The sequence below is a fragment of the Drosophila grimshawi genome, unplaced genomic scaffold (genome assembly GCF_018153295.1).
Source record: "Drosophila grimshawi isolate 15287-2541.00 unplaced genomic scaffold, ASM1815329v1 contig_848, whole genome shotgun sequence".
In the NCBI taxonomy this organism is placed as follows: domain Eukaryota; kingdom Metazoa; phylum Arthropoda; class Insecta; order Diptera; family Drosophilidae; genus Drosophila; species Drosophila grimshawi.
Genome location: NW_025063692.1, coordinates 1132544 through 1148890, shown reverse-complemented (window position 1 = coordinate 1148890; position 16347 = coordinate 1132544). Strand labels below are relative to the sequence as shown.

The 16347-nt window shown below is 41.1% G+C and overlaps 1 protein-coding gene across 2 annotated transcripts; it reads left to right on the top strand.

The window, feature by feature from the left end:
- The first annotated feature begins 183 nt into the window (after window positions 1-183).
- Window positions 184-16204, top strand: LOC6569552 (mediator of RNA polymerase II transcription subunit 15). Of its 2 annotated transcripts, none has more exons than XM_001995491.3 (7): window positions 184-530; window positions 12948-13565; window positions 13657-13873; window positions 13985-14141; window positions 14221-14359; window positions 14466-14846; window positions 14913-16204. In XM_001995491.3, the coding sequence occupies exons 2-7, from the start codon at window positions 12966-12968 to the stop codon at window positions 15690-15692; spliced, it is 2274 nt and encodes a 757-aa protein (XP_001995527.2). In that variant the 5' UTR covers window positions 184-530; window positions 12948-12965; the 3' UTR covers window positions 15693-16204. The 2 variants fall into 2 exon arrangements, with proteins under 2 accessions (XP_001995527.2, XP_032597355.1); XM_032741464.2 differs by having other exon boundaries at window positions 14221-14380.
- The last annotated feature ends 143 nt before the right edge of the window (window positions 16205-16347 follow it).

The window sequence follows — 16347 nt, the reverse complement described above, 5'->3', positions numbered from 1 at the left end:
ATTGTGCACTTGTAGCTTATTTCTAGCCGTAAAACGGCTAGACTGCCAGAGCTGCTCGCTGGCAGCAGTGATTGGCGCAGTCGCAATCGTATTGGAAAAGCCGTTGCCGTTGCCATCGCCATCGCCGACGCCGTAGTCAGTTTGCTTTGAACACTCGTACGTGAAAGTTGGCGCTGCGTCTGCGTCTTCGAAAAAAGCTTTGCCAAAACAATTTTGAAAGCGCAGGCGTACAACGGCTTTTTTTTCGCTCCAGCCACGATTTGTTTTTGTTATCGTTTTTTTTTTTTTTTTTTTTGATTTGATTTCGTTGTAGTGTAAAGTGAAGAGTATAACGAATCTTGTGCGTATTTTATAGAGTTGTTCTGGTGTTTATTACACCTTTTGGATATTTTGTAATTTTATGATTTTGTGCAATTTTGCTGAAAGCTAACAAAAACATGCAGCAACATTAACAACAACACAGTCAACAGACAACAAAAGTCAACAGCAATTACGAGTGCTCGCAGCAGGCATTGAGAGCCCAGGAAGAGGTAAGCAAATATGCATTGCATTTGGTTGTTTTGCTTGGTTTATGTTTGTTTCGGCAAACAGACACACATACAAAAATAAAACAACAAAAAATTAATAAAAATAATTATAATCATAAAGGGAAAAAAGATACAAAAAATCCAAACCTGGCCGACTGGCTGCCTATCCCAGTTGACATACATACGCAAACCGATACACAGATGCAGATATAGAAAGATACAGATACAGGTACAGGTACAGGTACAGATACAGATACAGATACAGATAGAGAAACAGATACATTTGCACAGATACACACCAGCTAGACATAACCTCATTAAAGTTGTCGCTGTTGTTGTCCTCATTTTATCCGGCTGCCAGTGTGCCCAGCCAGCCAACGGAGTTGGAGTCGCTGCTCTCGGAGCCGTCGATGATTATTGAGGCGTTTGACTTTTTCTCAACATCGGCGAACCTGTTGCCAAAGTAGCAACGAAAAAAAAAACAAAAAACATAAATAAAAAAGAAAGAAATATAAAATATATGTGTAGATACATATTCATATATATGTATGTATATATCAAATAAAAACATCTCACTGCCTCTGACAGCCTCTAGAAATCTGTGTGCGAGACAATCTTAAAGCTCTTTATTTTTGTTTTATTTTTGCTTGATTTTATTTTATTTTATTTTTTATTTCTCGATACACTTCAATCAGATCAGGGTAGCATAGCATGCTCATTCAGGCTTTGCGTTTTTCTACGCATGAATGGGATTCGCGTCATGGCTAATAGAACTCTACCCGAGCTGGGTTTAAGCACAAACATTAAGCCATAAGTCTGGTGCTGTGCCAATAAGGAACGATCAACGCCATAAGGTTTATCTCTCATTGAAAAATTATATCTCTGAATTTAGTATAGGAATTTTAAAGTTGACAAAGTTGAAGTGTTGAATATAAATGCAATTTAGCTACAATATTGTAGTAGGAAGAGTAAGCAGCCTTCGGTATTTGGATTGCCTTCTTGTCGCTTGCTGTTACCATGAACTTGCCAGTTGGCCAGCTTGCCAGTTGGCCAGCTGGTCAGGTACTCGATTCGCACTGGCTAAGAGCAATTTTCGTTTGGATTCGCCCGCTCAATCATGCTCCCCCCCATGTCACGCCGCCACACGTATGGGCTGAGAACTATAACATTGCGGAGTCGCATCACTTTAAATCCACTTTGCCACAGCATCAATTTGACACACGCTCTGTGCCCCCATGCAACCCCCCACCCCCACCCCCTCCAATCAAACGAAGCGTCATCATACCAAGGAATTGAAAGTGCGCGCATGCGCAATTAAGGCCAAGTGCGCAAAAAAAAGGGGGGAAAAAAACGAAACGAAACGAAACAAAACAAAACAAAACAGAAAACAAAACACAACTAAATAAAATACAATAAAATAAAATAAAGTAAGCGAGAGCCAAAGACAAAAACCAAAACAGCGCACAAAGTGTACAAAAGTCATCCAAAAACAACAACAACAGCAACAACAGCAACAACAACAACAACAATAAACAAAGGCGACCAAGTCGAAGGCTGAAGTGGAGCGAGTGCCGCAAAAATTCACTTTTTATGTTTGGGGGCACACAGAACGCGACTCCAACTCTGCCTCGTTATAAGCGAGTACATATCTAGCTATACATATATATGTATATATGTATGTATGTGTGTGTGTGTGTGTGTGTGTGTGTGCCGAGTGAGTTGGTGAAAATCAACATACAGGTTATACAGATTTATGATCACTTTCTGATACTCTTCGCTGAGTGCGTCCGTTCATGAGTTCCCCTGTCTCCCTCTCTCTCTACCTCTCTCCCCCTCTCTTTCTTTCGCTCTGTCCATCTGCTCGTCTATCTGTTCATTTTGAATGCACGTGAATGTAGGTGAGCTTCACCTACATATATATATATATATATATATAGATATATGTTTGTTCCTACATACATTTAAATGAAAGAAGATGAGAGTCTGGTCAGCCATAGATCGAGGTCACGACAGACTTACCAGTAACAGCAAAAGATCTTGATCTTGTAGAAAACGCAATTTGAAGTTGAGCAGTTGAGCATTGCGATTATATATGAGTGTAAATCCATATACGATTAGCTTAACTCATCTTAGTCACGCTAGTCTGCAGCTCAATCCTGTAAAGAATGTGGTTCAAGGCAGTTCCATTGGTTCCATTAACGTCCAGGCAATCGGAAAGCAGTTCGCCTTGAAGAGCCATTTACCACAATCAACTGTAACTATTATAATAATAAATAAATATATATATATATATATATTTATTTTTTCTTTATATGTATTAATTTCGTTTTGTTAAATAAATGCCAAGCTATTGGACTGTTCAACATTTTGATATTAATCAACTTGATTATTAATCAACACTTCAACTTTTCAAAACTGAACACAATGCAGATCTCCGCTTTTATTTAGTTTTGACAAAGTCTTTTGAAAAAGTTATTTGAATTTAAGTTTCTAGAATAATGGCCATACTTTCATACTATCTAAGCAATTTGTAGATATTGCAAAGAAACAAAACAGCAGCAAAAAATACCTGCGACCCTAAAAAACTTACAAATCGTGGGCCAAGCCCCATAGGTTTCCGGTGCAATTGGCGCTCTGTGTCTGTGTGTGTGTGTGTGTGTGTGTGTGTGTGTGTGTAGAAGGCGCAGCAATGATCAACGCCTTCGCCAGCTACAGTTTTGTTGGAGTGTCGGCAATTTTTGATGCGCACAGACAGCTCCCACTTGCAATAATTGTAAATTGCACAGAACGCGCATTGGTCATGGCCCGATGACTTCGACACCGACTCCAACTCCAACTGCAACTCCAACTCCGACTCCGATTCCAATTTTGAGACGGAGACGCTGACTTCCATGGGCGATCGCTTCCCATGGCGAGAATGGAGAGTGCAACAACTTTATAGGACGTTCTGGGCTGCCATCTTTTGTGCAACAAAGTGGCCGCTTTAGCGGCTTAAATGCCGCTTGGCTAACACAACGATAAAGTGTGGATGTTGCTGCTGGCGCCAAATGTCTCACGGCAGCAACATACGCCAACGGCAGTAACAGTGAAGACAGAGGCTTTTGTTGTTGTTGTTGCTGCTGCTGCTGTTGTTATTCTTTCGTATTGCTGATGTTGGCATAAACTTGGCTCTTAGCCTGACTTATTTATTATGCAAACAAACGGGCAACAATAACAATAATAAGCCTTGGGGCAACACATGCGCATCATCAGCAACAGCAACAGCAACAGCAACATCAGCAGCAACTGGAAACTTAAAAATGCCAACGGGATTGGGAAGGGGAATTGGAATTGGTATTGGAATTGGTTAAAGTATGGGAATTGCTACAATGACCACATCTATGGGATATTGCCGAACACATTACAAATTGTTTATTTGTTCTGTGCCAAAGACAACGGCCAATGTCTATTTGCTGCGATTTCGGGCGAATGCGCCACATAAACAAAACTCCGAGCGTGACTAATGGCTGACCAAGCCCAAAGACGACAACAACAGCCAGCCGCACCAGCCTCACCAGCCAGCAACGTGGGAAAGCCAATGCTCGCCCACGCTTTAATCTTTGGCTAGGATTTTGGAGCAGCACTGGTCAACCCAGTGGTCAGCTGACAATTGCCAACTGGCAGCTGACAGTTGGAAACGAACCACTGCAAATAAATCGGGGAATTGCAATTGAAATTTGTGTAAAGCTCAGTGAAATATGCTTGATTCAAAGCAGGCATTCTTTGGCTGCTTTTACAACCCATGAACATTGTTGTTCAAATAATTGAATACAGATTTACATATGTATATATATATATATATATATATATATATATGTATATGTATATAAACTGAAAACGCTGAAGATCTGAATGTGAATAACTAAATGTATCCTAGCAATATTTTTTATTTTTATTTGTAGTTTTTTTTAATGTGCCGCAACTGACAGCAGCTGGTGCTGGTCAGTGAAAGCGCTGTTGCATGTGGCTGTGGCTCTGGCTGTGGCTGCCACGGCTGCCTGCTCCGCATTCGTAATTGTTGCTGTTGTGCCGATTCAAGCGTTGGTCATTTAATTGCCCCACTGAGTGGAGCCAGAGCCAGAGCCAGAGCCCGTGCCCGGATATTGAGTTGCTGTTGTTGTTAATTGGCCATGCAATTGACCGAAACTTGATTTGCATATGCGTCGCAACTGTCATAGCTGTCATTGCCATCATCATTAGCAACAACAGTAACAGCAACAGCAACAGCAACAACAACAGCAACAACAACAGCAACAACAACAGCAACAACAACACGATGAGTGCGGGCTTCCTGCGATCAGCAATTTGCATAGTTTTGCTGTAGCTGTATGTGACCAAAAGCAGCCAAATCCCATAAATACCATAAATATCAGCTCATTCGCTTTAAATAGTCGCTCCGATCTGATCTGCTGTCATGGGCAAGAATTTGGGCTCATTACGCCAACGCGTTTGCGACAATTTAAGGTCAATAGTTTTTGACAACAGCATTACAAAATACAAATACAAATACAAATACAAATACAAATCTACAAAATACAAATCTACAAAATACAAATCCACAAAATACACACACTGAGATCCAAATCGAAATCAATATGAAATAAAAACCATTGAAGCGCTTAAATTGTCTATGCCTACATGCCTTAAACTATATATAGGCATTCTATTGTGATTTTCGTTTTTGTATATACGTATATATATGTATATATATATATAGGATACCCAGCAAATGCTGGACAACAAGGGTTTCATAGATGAGTCGCAGCTGATTGGTATTTTCTTCTAGTTGTGAACTTAAATCGGTTCAGTTACTAATTGGAATACATTTTTTTATAGTAGTTCGCGCATTGCCTTTATTTGCAGGGTATCTAGTAGTGATTATAATATTCGTACTTGATTGATTTCGCTAAACTTGAGATTTACGGTGATTGTTGCCCGCATCAATTTGGGCCACTTCATTGTTTCAGACTCTGCCCATATGGAAGCGAAACAATCAAAAGCTATTGCCAACAGTTATTCACATGTTATTCAGATAGTTGGATGCTCAAAGCTCAGTGGCCAGTGGGTGTACTTGCGTGGCTTGGAAAGCAAACAAAAACCCCCCGGAAAAAACCATTCAAATTGCCAAAAATTGTTGAACAACTACAAAAAAAAACAAAAAAAACAGCAACAATTGTGATGACTATTCAAGTATATATTTATATATATATATATCTATGTAGACAGCTGATTATTACAAATCTGTTGTGCAACATTTTCTAGCCAATCTAATGCAGACATTGTTTATTGGTTTGGAAAGCATTTGATTAGCTCTAAAAACTGTTTGCCATTGTACAATAATGCTTTCAAAGTGAAATGAATGCCAAGTAGTATTATTTATATTCGCTGTATTCAATGAAAAACATCTGCAGATATGGAGCTGAACAGAGGAACCAGGTCTAAGCAAGCCAAAAGACTTCGAGCACTGACTGGGTTCTTCACAGGATACTGCAGACTAAGATGTCAGCTGGCCAAGCTAGATGTAATCAGTAGTAGTATCCAAGTAGTATCGAGTGACATGGAAACCCTCAACTAGACTAAAATTCCTGAATTCCCAGATCTAACTGCATCGCAGGTAGATGAAGACCCCACAAATATATTGATGGCATTATTGTTATTATGAGGCATTAAACATTGATTATGCAGCCAACTGGCATTTGCACAATCCTCCAATATGAATTTGAGCTGAACAAAAAGAGATTTGAGCTGCGCCAGTTGTATTTACACGGAGTGTGGCCTCAAAACAATCTGCTGGCCCACTCCCATTTCATAGATCGAGCATAGAGCCGCTTACTGCCCAGATACACCTCCCTCCCTCCCCTCCCTCCCATTCCACAACTATCACAAATCGCTCCAGCCAGCGCCAAGGTCATCGCTGCTGTTGCTGCTGCTGCTGCTGCTGATGATGATGATGTTGGGCCACTTGCGGCTGTCAGTGGATCTAGTCAACTGGTCAACTGGTCACACAGCTGCGGGGTGCGCTACACACACCCATCGAGGTGATGGAATGCTTGTGCGAGGCGCTTTCCACCACGGCTTATTTATGCCAATACACACACACACTCGCACACACACACACACACACTCGCACACACACACATACACACTCGCACACACACACACACACACACACACATTGATGTCAATCGAATCGACTGGGGCGGTCTCGAATTCCGATTTCCGAACTGCGTTGCGGGCTGAGATGTTGCAAGCGGTTGCATTTAGGCGCATAAGTGTGTTGATGAGCAGTTGCAGAGGTGCTGACGATCGAGTGGCATGATAAATGATAAATGATATATGATAAATGATAAATGCATGAATAAAGTAGTCGTTGCCGCCATAATGCCGCATAATGCCGCATAATGCCGCATAATGGCCAAATCAAAGTCGTCGTCAACGTAATCATATTAAAGTGACGTCACACACACACACACACACAGACACACACACACACACACACATACATTTATGTTATATGTATGTTTTTTTGTGTGCAGACACAGAAACTTCTGCGTTGACCTTTTGCAATCATCATTCGAATCATTCGAGTGATGCAAAACGAAAGTAAATTTGTGGTTCGGATTTCAAAATCTGAATCGCAGCTGAACAAAAATGTAAATAATAATAAAAAAAATAGATATATATAAAAACGTAACCGAAATCGAAACCGAAACCTGAAATTGAAATGCATTTTGATTGCGCTTAAATGAAAAACTACCAGGCGATAAATAAATAATATAAAAGAAAAGTTTAGCTGCATTTAATGTTGCTGCTAGAGTTGTTATTGCTGTTGTTGTTGTTGCTGCTGTTGCTGTTGCTGCTGTGCCTGTTGCTATTGTTGCTGGCTGGTTTTCGTCACGCTTATACAATGCTTCTTTTAGTGCCGTTAGTTGGTAATTTATCTATTTTCCTCTTTTCTTAAGACGGATTTCAACTTTAGTTTTAATTTTTGTTTTTGTTTCTGTTTCTGTTTTTTTTTACGACTGCGCAATGCCACCGACTTGGAGTGCAATTATTGAAGCCAAAATAAATAGATAAAGGAAAAAGAAAAAGAAAACAAGAAACATTTCAGTCGAAGTCGACATCGTTACAGTCTAAATGAATTCAATTAAAAATTCACAATCAACAATAAATTACTAACTCAATCGCTTGGCGGCATTTGCTTTGCCTTTGCTCGGACTTTGAGATACCAGATACAAATGCAAAAACTAAATGGAAAAAGCAACAACAATAAAAACAACAACAACAACAACAGCAATATTAATTTAGCAGCATACAGTGCACAGTGAAAAAAATAAATAAATAATCAAAATAATAATAATAATAATAATAATAAACAATATGGAAAAAATAGCATTAACTTATTATGTATCTAAGCTGGAAACTTGTATTTGACTTTTCTTAATTCATACAATAATTTAGAAAAAATATGTATTATTTTCCAGATCATATTTTATATATATATATATAAATCGACACAGAACTCTTACATCATCTTTTGCATTGCTTTTGATGTTTAAATGAAACAATAGAATTTTAAGATTTCGCATATAAAAACATTTAAGATAGTTTATTAAAGCGGATAATTGAATTTGAAAGAGCAGAAAACACAAATGACTTCCCACAGTGACAAAGGAACCACTTAAAAAGTAAGCAAGCATAACAAATTGCATTTGTTGCACTGTGCGGCTGCACGAGAAACGCAAATCAAATGAAGGCAGTTAGTATTCAGTGTGCATAAAAAATAAACTGCGGCTGCGAGCGTGGGAAAAATGTCCAAGGGGGCAGCTGGTCTGGGGCCCGGTCTTACCGGCCACCGACGATGACATGGTCAAGTCGATGGCGACTGCGGCTGCTGTTGCCTGTTTAAGTTCTTATGGCTAACGCATTTATTACTCATACGCCGTGTGGCTAGGCGAAAAATCAAAAAATCAAAAACAAAACACAAATAAAAATAAAAATACAAATAAAAGCCATAACATGAAATGACGGCTATTTCAACGAGCTTGTTGTTGTCGCCGTCAGTTGTTTTAGGGTCAAAACACTTTTCAAAATCAATCGAATGCAAATGCGAGTTCTGATTGAATGGCCAACGATGCGGATCTGAGCCGCTGCTTGTTGTTGCCTCTCGTTGTTGTTACTGTTGCTGTTGTTGTTGCTGTTGCTGTTGCTGTTGCTGTTGCTATTGTTTATGAGTTTGATTTTGTTGTTGTTGTTGGGTTTTGCTTTATGATATTATGATTTTGGTGCTGTCCGAAAAACTTTGGGACTTTCATTGATGGAAACTTTCAAAAGCAAAAATCAAGCGATTGGCTTTGGTCACCGAGAACGGGCCGGCGGCCAAAATGCGAACGGGTTTTGTTTTCTGTCAGTTGTCAGTTGTCTGTCTGTTGTTGTCTGTCTTTTTGTCGGTTTCGTCTTATTTTTTATTCACTTTGCCTCTCGCCAGATACATTTTGCAGATACTTCAAACTAACAGTTAATGTGTGAGAGTGTCTCTGTTTCTTTCTATCAGATTGTCTGTGTGTGTGTGTGTGTGTGTGTGTGTTTCACAAGCCATCGGCAGAAGTATATAAATTACATTGGCAGTTTAACGACGACGACATCCAACGTTGTTGGCGTTGATTGTTGCTGAAATTGTCGCCTGATCGGCCGCTTTGTTGCCGGCTTTGTTTGAGACGGGCCTACAAAACTCTGCTAAGATTTCATTCCTGTTGCTGTTGCTGTTGTTGGTGTTGCTGTTGCTGCTGCTGCTGCTGCGATTGCCGTTGCGAAACGTGTCCACAATGGAGCTGCTCCACTGAAGCCGGCTCGGCTCGGCTCGGCTCGGTTTAGTGCGTTTTAGCGAGCATATAATAGAAAATCTTGTGAAATATTTATATGTGATTTACCCCAGCCGTATCTATGTGCAAATATAAGTGGTATATATATGTGTGTGTGTGTATTGTAATGCAATTAAAGACAATGTGGAAAGCATTCAAGCCGCAACTGAGGCGCATGTCAATTGAAATGAATGCGCCGCTATTCATTCGATGAGCTTGAATGGTCTTGAACGTTATCTAACAGTTAGTCAAACTGAATCGAGCCACAACCAGCGCTCGCAAATTGCAGCAAATGTCAAACGAATCGGGTTTATTCACTTTGATAGTTGCTCTCAATCTTACAAATTAATTACACATTTACTGTTCAGTTTCACAATGTGCCCTTTGATTGTTATAACAACAAAATAAATATATTTATGGACTGATTCCAACTGTAGATAATGTCTTTATTGTAGTTAGGCTCCTTGGCTCATCAGCATATTGTGTTATGGTATTTCGAGTATCACTCAAGCAATCAATTTAGAGGGCATTCCCTGATACAGAAACTAAACTTATTGAAATTAAACAAGCACCAGAACTTCTTAATACAGGTCGCTATTCATTCAAAACCAACACAGAAAGGCTGTTTGTGAAGTCGCTTCACAGCAGCATTCATCCAAAATTGGGTAATTTTTCCATGGCATTTGATTCAACAGCTTCTACCTCATCCTCATTACACAGATCAAGGATCATCAGTAGTGGGGAACTTTTAGATCCAAATAGGCTATTCTATATGAGTACAAGAGGCGTTTAAGTATTATACGAATCGATGCCAGCTCTATCCAGTAGAACTTACTGGTTTTCACATCAATCTAACTCGCTTTATTAAAGTTGTGGAACCCGTACTCGAAGCAGAGTTGGGTGGATCTACTCAACAAGTTAAGTATGATGCCTATGATCCTCTCCCACATCCCTCAACGTGCTGTAAACTGTAGTAAGATGTGCTCCACTGGGATTAAAAGACATCTTCAGCTTTGCAGTTTTATTTGTTTTAACTAACTTGATTTTTCATAATTTATAAAAGAACCATTCAACTGTTTGTGTGAGTTCTGAGTGCTGAATTGCAGACTGCCCCAAAATGTTGTATATATGTATATAAATAAAAACGTCTAATTTTAATTTTTATGAATCTCTCACAGCCTTGAAATGTTAACATTAATTTATTGGGCACAAATCACAACGCGAAATTTGTTTGGAATTGAGTCAGATTGAGTCAGTTTTTCAATTACATTAACGTTATGGAATTAGTCGTGCAGAAACTGTCAATTGAACTAATGTCTACTTGCTTGAAAAACAAATTATTTGGTATATTGTGAAATTGTTGATTATCGTAAGAAATGTGGCGTCAGCAAATTGACTCTACGCTTTGTAATCTTCGGCATATCAAAGAACCTAAAGTAATTTAAATCTAGAAATAGGTTCGATTAGAAAATGACTATGAATGGCTCCAGGTTGAGTAGAGAAAACTAGTAATAATTTCGTTCAAGTTTAAAATTGGTTTCCAGGTATTCCTCGCTTGCAAGCAAAACGTTATCAAAATAAAAACAACAACACAACAACAAGATAAGTGTTGAACGATATCTAAGCAGATTGACAAACAGTGAAAGGGGTCATATTCACAATAGTGATAACAAATCAATGGAATCACAGCAATCACATTTCAGCATTCATTTTATTCAGTCACCATTCATTTTGGAGATGCTGCAGCACTGAGACAACCAAAATTTAGCTAACAGAATTGTAAGTACAGAGAGAAGTACATTTCAGTTATGCGGAATGGATTCCAGTTGAGTGTTTTTATATTCGATCATTTCCTCATTAGTTTGAGCCATTCAGCAAGAATTGTTTTTTTTTGGCAATTATTGCTTGTTAGATGTAATTGGCTTTAACCACATATAATGTACCTAATTGGCCAAAATAAATAGCCAATCATGTTTGTAGCTTTCTAGCATCTAGATGAAGCAATGAGTCGAAAGAAACTTGGCAATACACAAAGTGAACAGCACAGAACAACAAAAAAGGCAAGAGCGAAATAAACAAGAGAAAAACGCATAAAAACGTTGACAAAAGACGGAAATATGGCTAAAGAAAAAACAGTGAGTCTCAGGTAAATATGTAGATAGGATTTAAGACAATACGCTGATTGGCCAAGAGACAAAAACGCTTTGCTTGCCGTTAACTGTGAATAACCTGTGAATATCAAAGGTGACATAAATCAGAATTTGGCTCTAGCTTAAGGCTATAACTGAACCTGCCCTAACTGAAATTGGTAACACCAAAATTCTTTGCATATTTCATTAGGATTACCCGAGCTGGTATACACAGAGAAAAAAGCATTCAAAATGTAGAATTTACTTGTTGAAAAATCAACTCTAGCAGGACAATTTTTGTGGTTTTTCTAAGTGTAGTTGTTGGCTGAAATACGCAGCTAACCTTGGGTGAAATTCAAAATGTTATGGCAACAAAAAAAGGTGGCACAGTCAGCCGATCTGCCACCTGTTGCCAAATGCTGTCGCATTTCGCAAAACCAGTTGCGAGAACCTTACAAGTGTCTGTGTTGGTCCCAATAAAACTGAGCACCGTTGTCGGACAGTGGACATCGGACAGTGGACATCGGGCAGTGGACATCGGACAGTGGACAGTGGACAGACGCAGTCGTGTTGTCAATGCCAGAGAAATAGTTGCGCTATAGTTAGTTGCAAGAATATAGGTCGACGAGTCTCAAAACAAGAAAGTGCCACACTCGATGAGTGGAGCTTGGGCAGTGGCAGGGGGCGGGGGGCGGGGGGAGATGGTGGCACACCGAGAGAGTATCAGTTTGTGAGGTGTGTTGTTCGTTGATTGGTTGGTTTTGTTGCTTGGGTTTGCTGTGCTGTGCGCCACTTTACAAAATAAGATGAATATTTAAAAAGAAAAAAAAAAGAAGAGAAGAGAAGAGAGAAATAAGTTAAAGAAGTGGTTTACCGTTAGCCGTTGGCAACAGCAACTTGACTGCAGCCAGATAGAGAGGATTGGACCACCAACCAAGCCATAAGCTGTTAACAAACAAACATTGGCAAATACAGATGCATATATATATAGATATATATATATATATATAACCGATAAATAAATACAAATACTCACTTACTGAAAATGTGGGGAATGCAAGAGAAAATGCAATAATCATTTATGGTAATTTATCACTTCGAATTGTGTCTTGTGTCTTGTGTCATTTCACGTTGATCGATAAAATGCCTCTCGGCCAATGATCATTAATGTTGCAGCATGATTTCAAAACCGTAGTCTAGTAACGAATCGAATACGAATTAGCCAGTCTATAATGGGCCGATTGGTATCAGCAAAAATCGTAATAAAAGTCCAAAATATGAAGACTGTTTCGCATTCATTTTTCATTCTGAGCATGTTTCATATTACTGATTACTGATTACTGATTACTGATTACTGATTACTGATTGGATGCATCTGTTGCACATTACAGCAGCACGCTCGACGCTCGATGTCGGGGACCACACACATGGCTCTGCCGGCGCATGCCGTGGTGCCAATGCCCAAAGTGGGTCTGCCGTTGGGCAAGCGCGGCCACAAGCGATCCGTGTCGCTGGAAACAAATGCGCCGCTAACGCTACGCAGCACACCAAGCCTGAGCAGCATGGGGCAGACAGCGTTGGGATCGCCGCTGCTGCAGATGCCATCGTCGGGCCATGGAGCACTGCATACGGGCACGTTGAAGTCACGCCAGGAGCAGCGCCGCCTCAGTCAGAAGTTTGGCAGTCACAGTAATCTGGATGATGATGCGATGACCGGGTCACAGATGCGCACCAAGTTTCACAATATACGCCAAATGTTCGAGCTGAGTCGCAGTGAGCTGGGCGAGAGCCGGCCGGCCGAGGAGGTGCTGCAGTCGCTGCCGACAATGCTTAACCAGCCGACGCAGACGCAGACGGTGCGCCGAACAACGCCCATTGCTGCCGGAAGCCGTCTGGCCATAAGCGAACAGCAGCAGCAACAGCAGCAACAGCAACTGCAACAGCAACAGCAGCAGCAACAGCAACAGCAGCAGCAACAGCAACAGCAACCGGACGAGGTCAGAGAACAGGTGAGGCGTGGCATTGAGTCGGGCATAAGGTGTGCCATTGGGTTGTGCCTGTTTTTGTTATTGATTGAGATCGCGTTGCCTTTCGCTGCAGCTCGGCAACGGTGGTAGTGGTATCGGTAGCAACTTTCTGCGTCCGATTGCCTTCAAGCCCATTCCATTTGAGCCGGACTACCGCATTGCCTCCCAGCAGCAGCATCAGCAGCAGCAGGCATCCGCACAGCAGCCAGTGTCCGGCGAGCGGTACGGCTACGGATCGACACCCTCCCTGGTACCGCTGTCCACGGCCACGGCCACGCACAAGTTTGGCAGTAAGTATACATTTTTGACCACATTTGTTACCATTTATATTTTCTCTTTTAAAAATACAGTTCTGCAATTTTTAACTTTGTTTTTTGTTGCAATTGAATGTCTCTTGCCAGGTACAACAGATCTGCGCCACCTGGCGGCACGTAGACGCGGCCATCGAGTTGTTCAGCGCAGCGGCAACGAGGATGCCCTCGGCCTGGGTCTGGGACTGGGTCTGGGACATGGTCTGGACTGCCTGGCTGGTCATGATAGGCCGGACGGCGCCAGCAGGTAGCGTTTAATGCATGCAATTCAGCCCAAAACAGAGCTGATAACTAAATTAAGTCTATCGATTTGGCATCATCTGCAGCAAAGGCAGCGCAGTGGCCGCTGGCAGCGATCTGACGCCCTCGCCCTCGGACTCTGGCATATCGGAGCTGGAGGCGGCGCTTAAGGATCGCGATTCGGAGTTGTCGTATCTGCGGCAGGCAATGGAACAGAATGAGAAAGTAATTTTCACAGTCCAAAAGGTTAAATAACAAATTCACCGCCCCGCCGGCCTCACTGACATATCTTTTGTTTTGTTGTTTTGTTGTTGATTTGCTGTTGTATTAGGACAAGGAAGTGTTTTGGGAGCACGAGACAAAGCGCCTGAAGCTCTTCTATGAGAGCCAGCAGCGCGAGTATCAGCTGAAGTTCAAGAAATTGGAGCAGCTACTGGCGTTGCAACAGTTTCAGCTAAAACAGCACAATTTGCGCCAATCGGAGCAGTTGCACAAGTTGCAGCAGCAACTCGACCTGACCAGATGTAGCAACAAGAGCTTAAAGAACTCCGAGCAGCAGCTCCAATACTCTGCCCAGGAACTCAACCAGCAGTTGAGCGACGCCCATCAGACAATAAGTGCTCTGCGTGTCCAGCTGGAGGACAGCGAGTGGAAGGTTTGTGAACGGAACGGGGAGATAGCTTTACTTAAGACGCAGCTCAAGGAGGCCCATGTAAGTTGCAGCAAATTGGACTCGCTCTGAATTTCGATTGTATTTATTGTTTTTACTTGTGCTTAGATTGAAATCAATATGAAGGATCATGCAATTGTCAGCCTGAGACACAGCAGTAACATTAGCAATATCAACAACAATAACAACAACAATAACAACAACTGTAAGACAACCACATGCCAAAGTCAACCAAAGCAGCAGGCGGAGGAACAACAGCAGCAGCAGCAGCAGCAGCAACAGCAGCAGCAGCAACAGCAGGAGCAACAGCTACAGCAGCTGAACAAGATCATAGCGCTCAAGGACCAAGTGATTGGTGCGCTAACCAACGAGCTGGCCAAGCTGCGCAAGGAGCTATCCGATCTGGCCATTGCCCACGAATACGGCGAGGAGCCGTGCGGACGGTATACGCGCCTCAAGCAGCAGCTGGACAATCTCAATGAGATCTGTCAGAAGACGCGCAAATATACGACACAGGCAGCGACAGCAGTTGTGACGCCACCAACGGCGCCACAGCAGCAACTGGATGCAATCATGAAGCGACTGCAACTGGATGAGGGACAGCCGGCACAGCAAACACTGGACACGCTCATCGAGGAGTCGACCACCTATGCGGAGGACATTGCTAAGCTGCGCGAGAAACTCGACGATTTTCGCATCAATCTCGAGCTGGAGAAGCGGCAATGGTGTGCCGAAAAGGACAAGGTGCTCGGCTATCAACGGCAGCTGCAGGCCCACTACATAAACATGTACCAGAAGCTGCGTTGCCTGGATAAAGCTGCCACCAACGCAACGCCCGCGGTTGCCGTTGCCGTTGCAACTGTCACAGAGATTAGCAACCAGAGTTGAACAGATTCGCATTCGCATTCGCCTATTTGATGGTAGTTTTGCCGATAATTTGCTAATGCAATTAGCTACTATTTTTACACAAACATATAGCTATACCTATAAAGATGCTTCTGATCCATATTACATTATTATCCGACTGCAACTGAAAGAGTAACTCCCAGTTGGTTTGCTCATTTTAGTTCGAGTCTAAACTATGCCGAGTCTTTACAAAATCTTTTCGATACGATTTTGGAGTAAGTGTTTTCATAATCGAAATATGTATTTGTATAATTGTGTATCTTGCCTGTGTGAAGCAGCAATCTTTACTGTTATAATAAATGAATACACTTAAACACATTTGACAAACTTAATTCAAAAACTAAAGCACAAATTTAATGATTGCTTTTAAGAAATCGATTGTGAATCTGCCTAGCAAAAGGAAAGTAAAACGCACCCAGCAATATACAGCAATATGAATATCAAAACTAAATGCAATTATTATTTTTGATATATTTTTAATCTATCAAATCTATACTACATATATATATTATTTTTGTTTTTAAATTTTTAAAATACATAATATATTAAATGTAGTTTACAAAACAAAAAATCATTACGTCAAACACAAAAAAAAAAACAAAACAAAAATAAGTAAAGAGAAAAAGGAAAACATTTG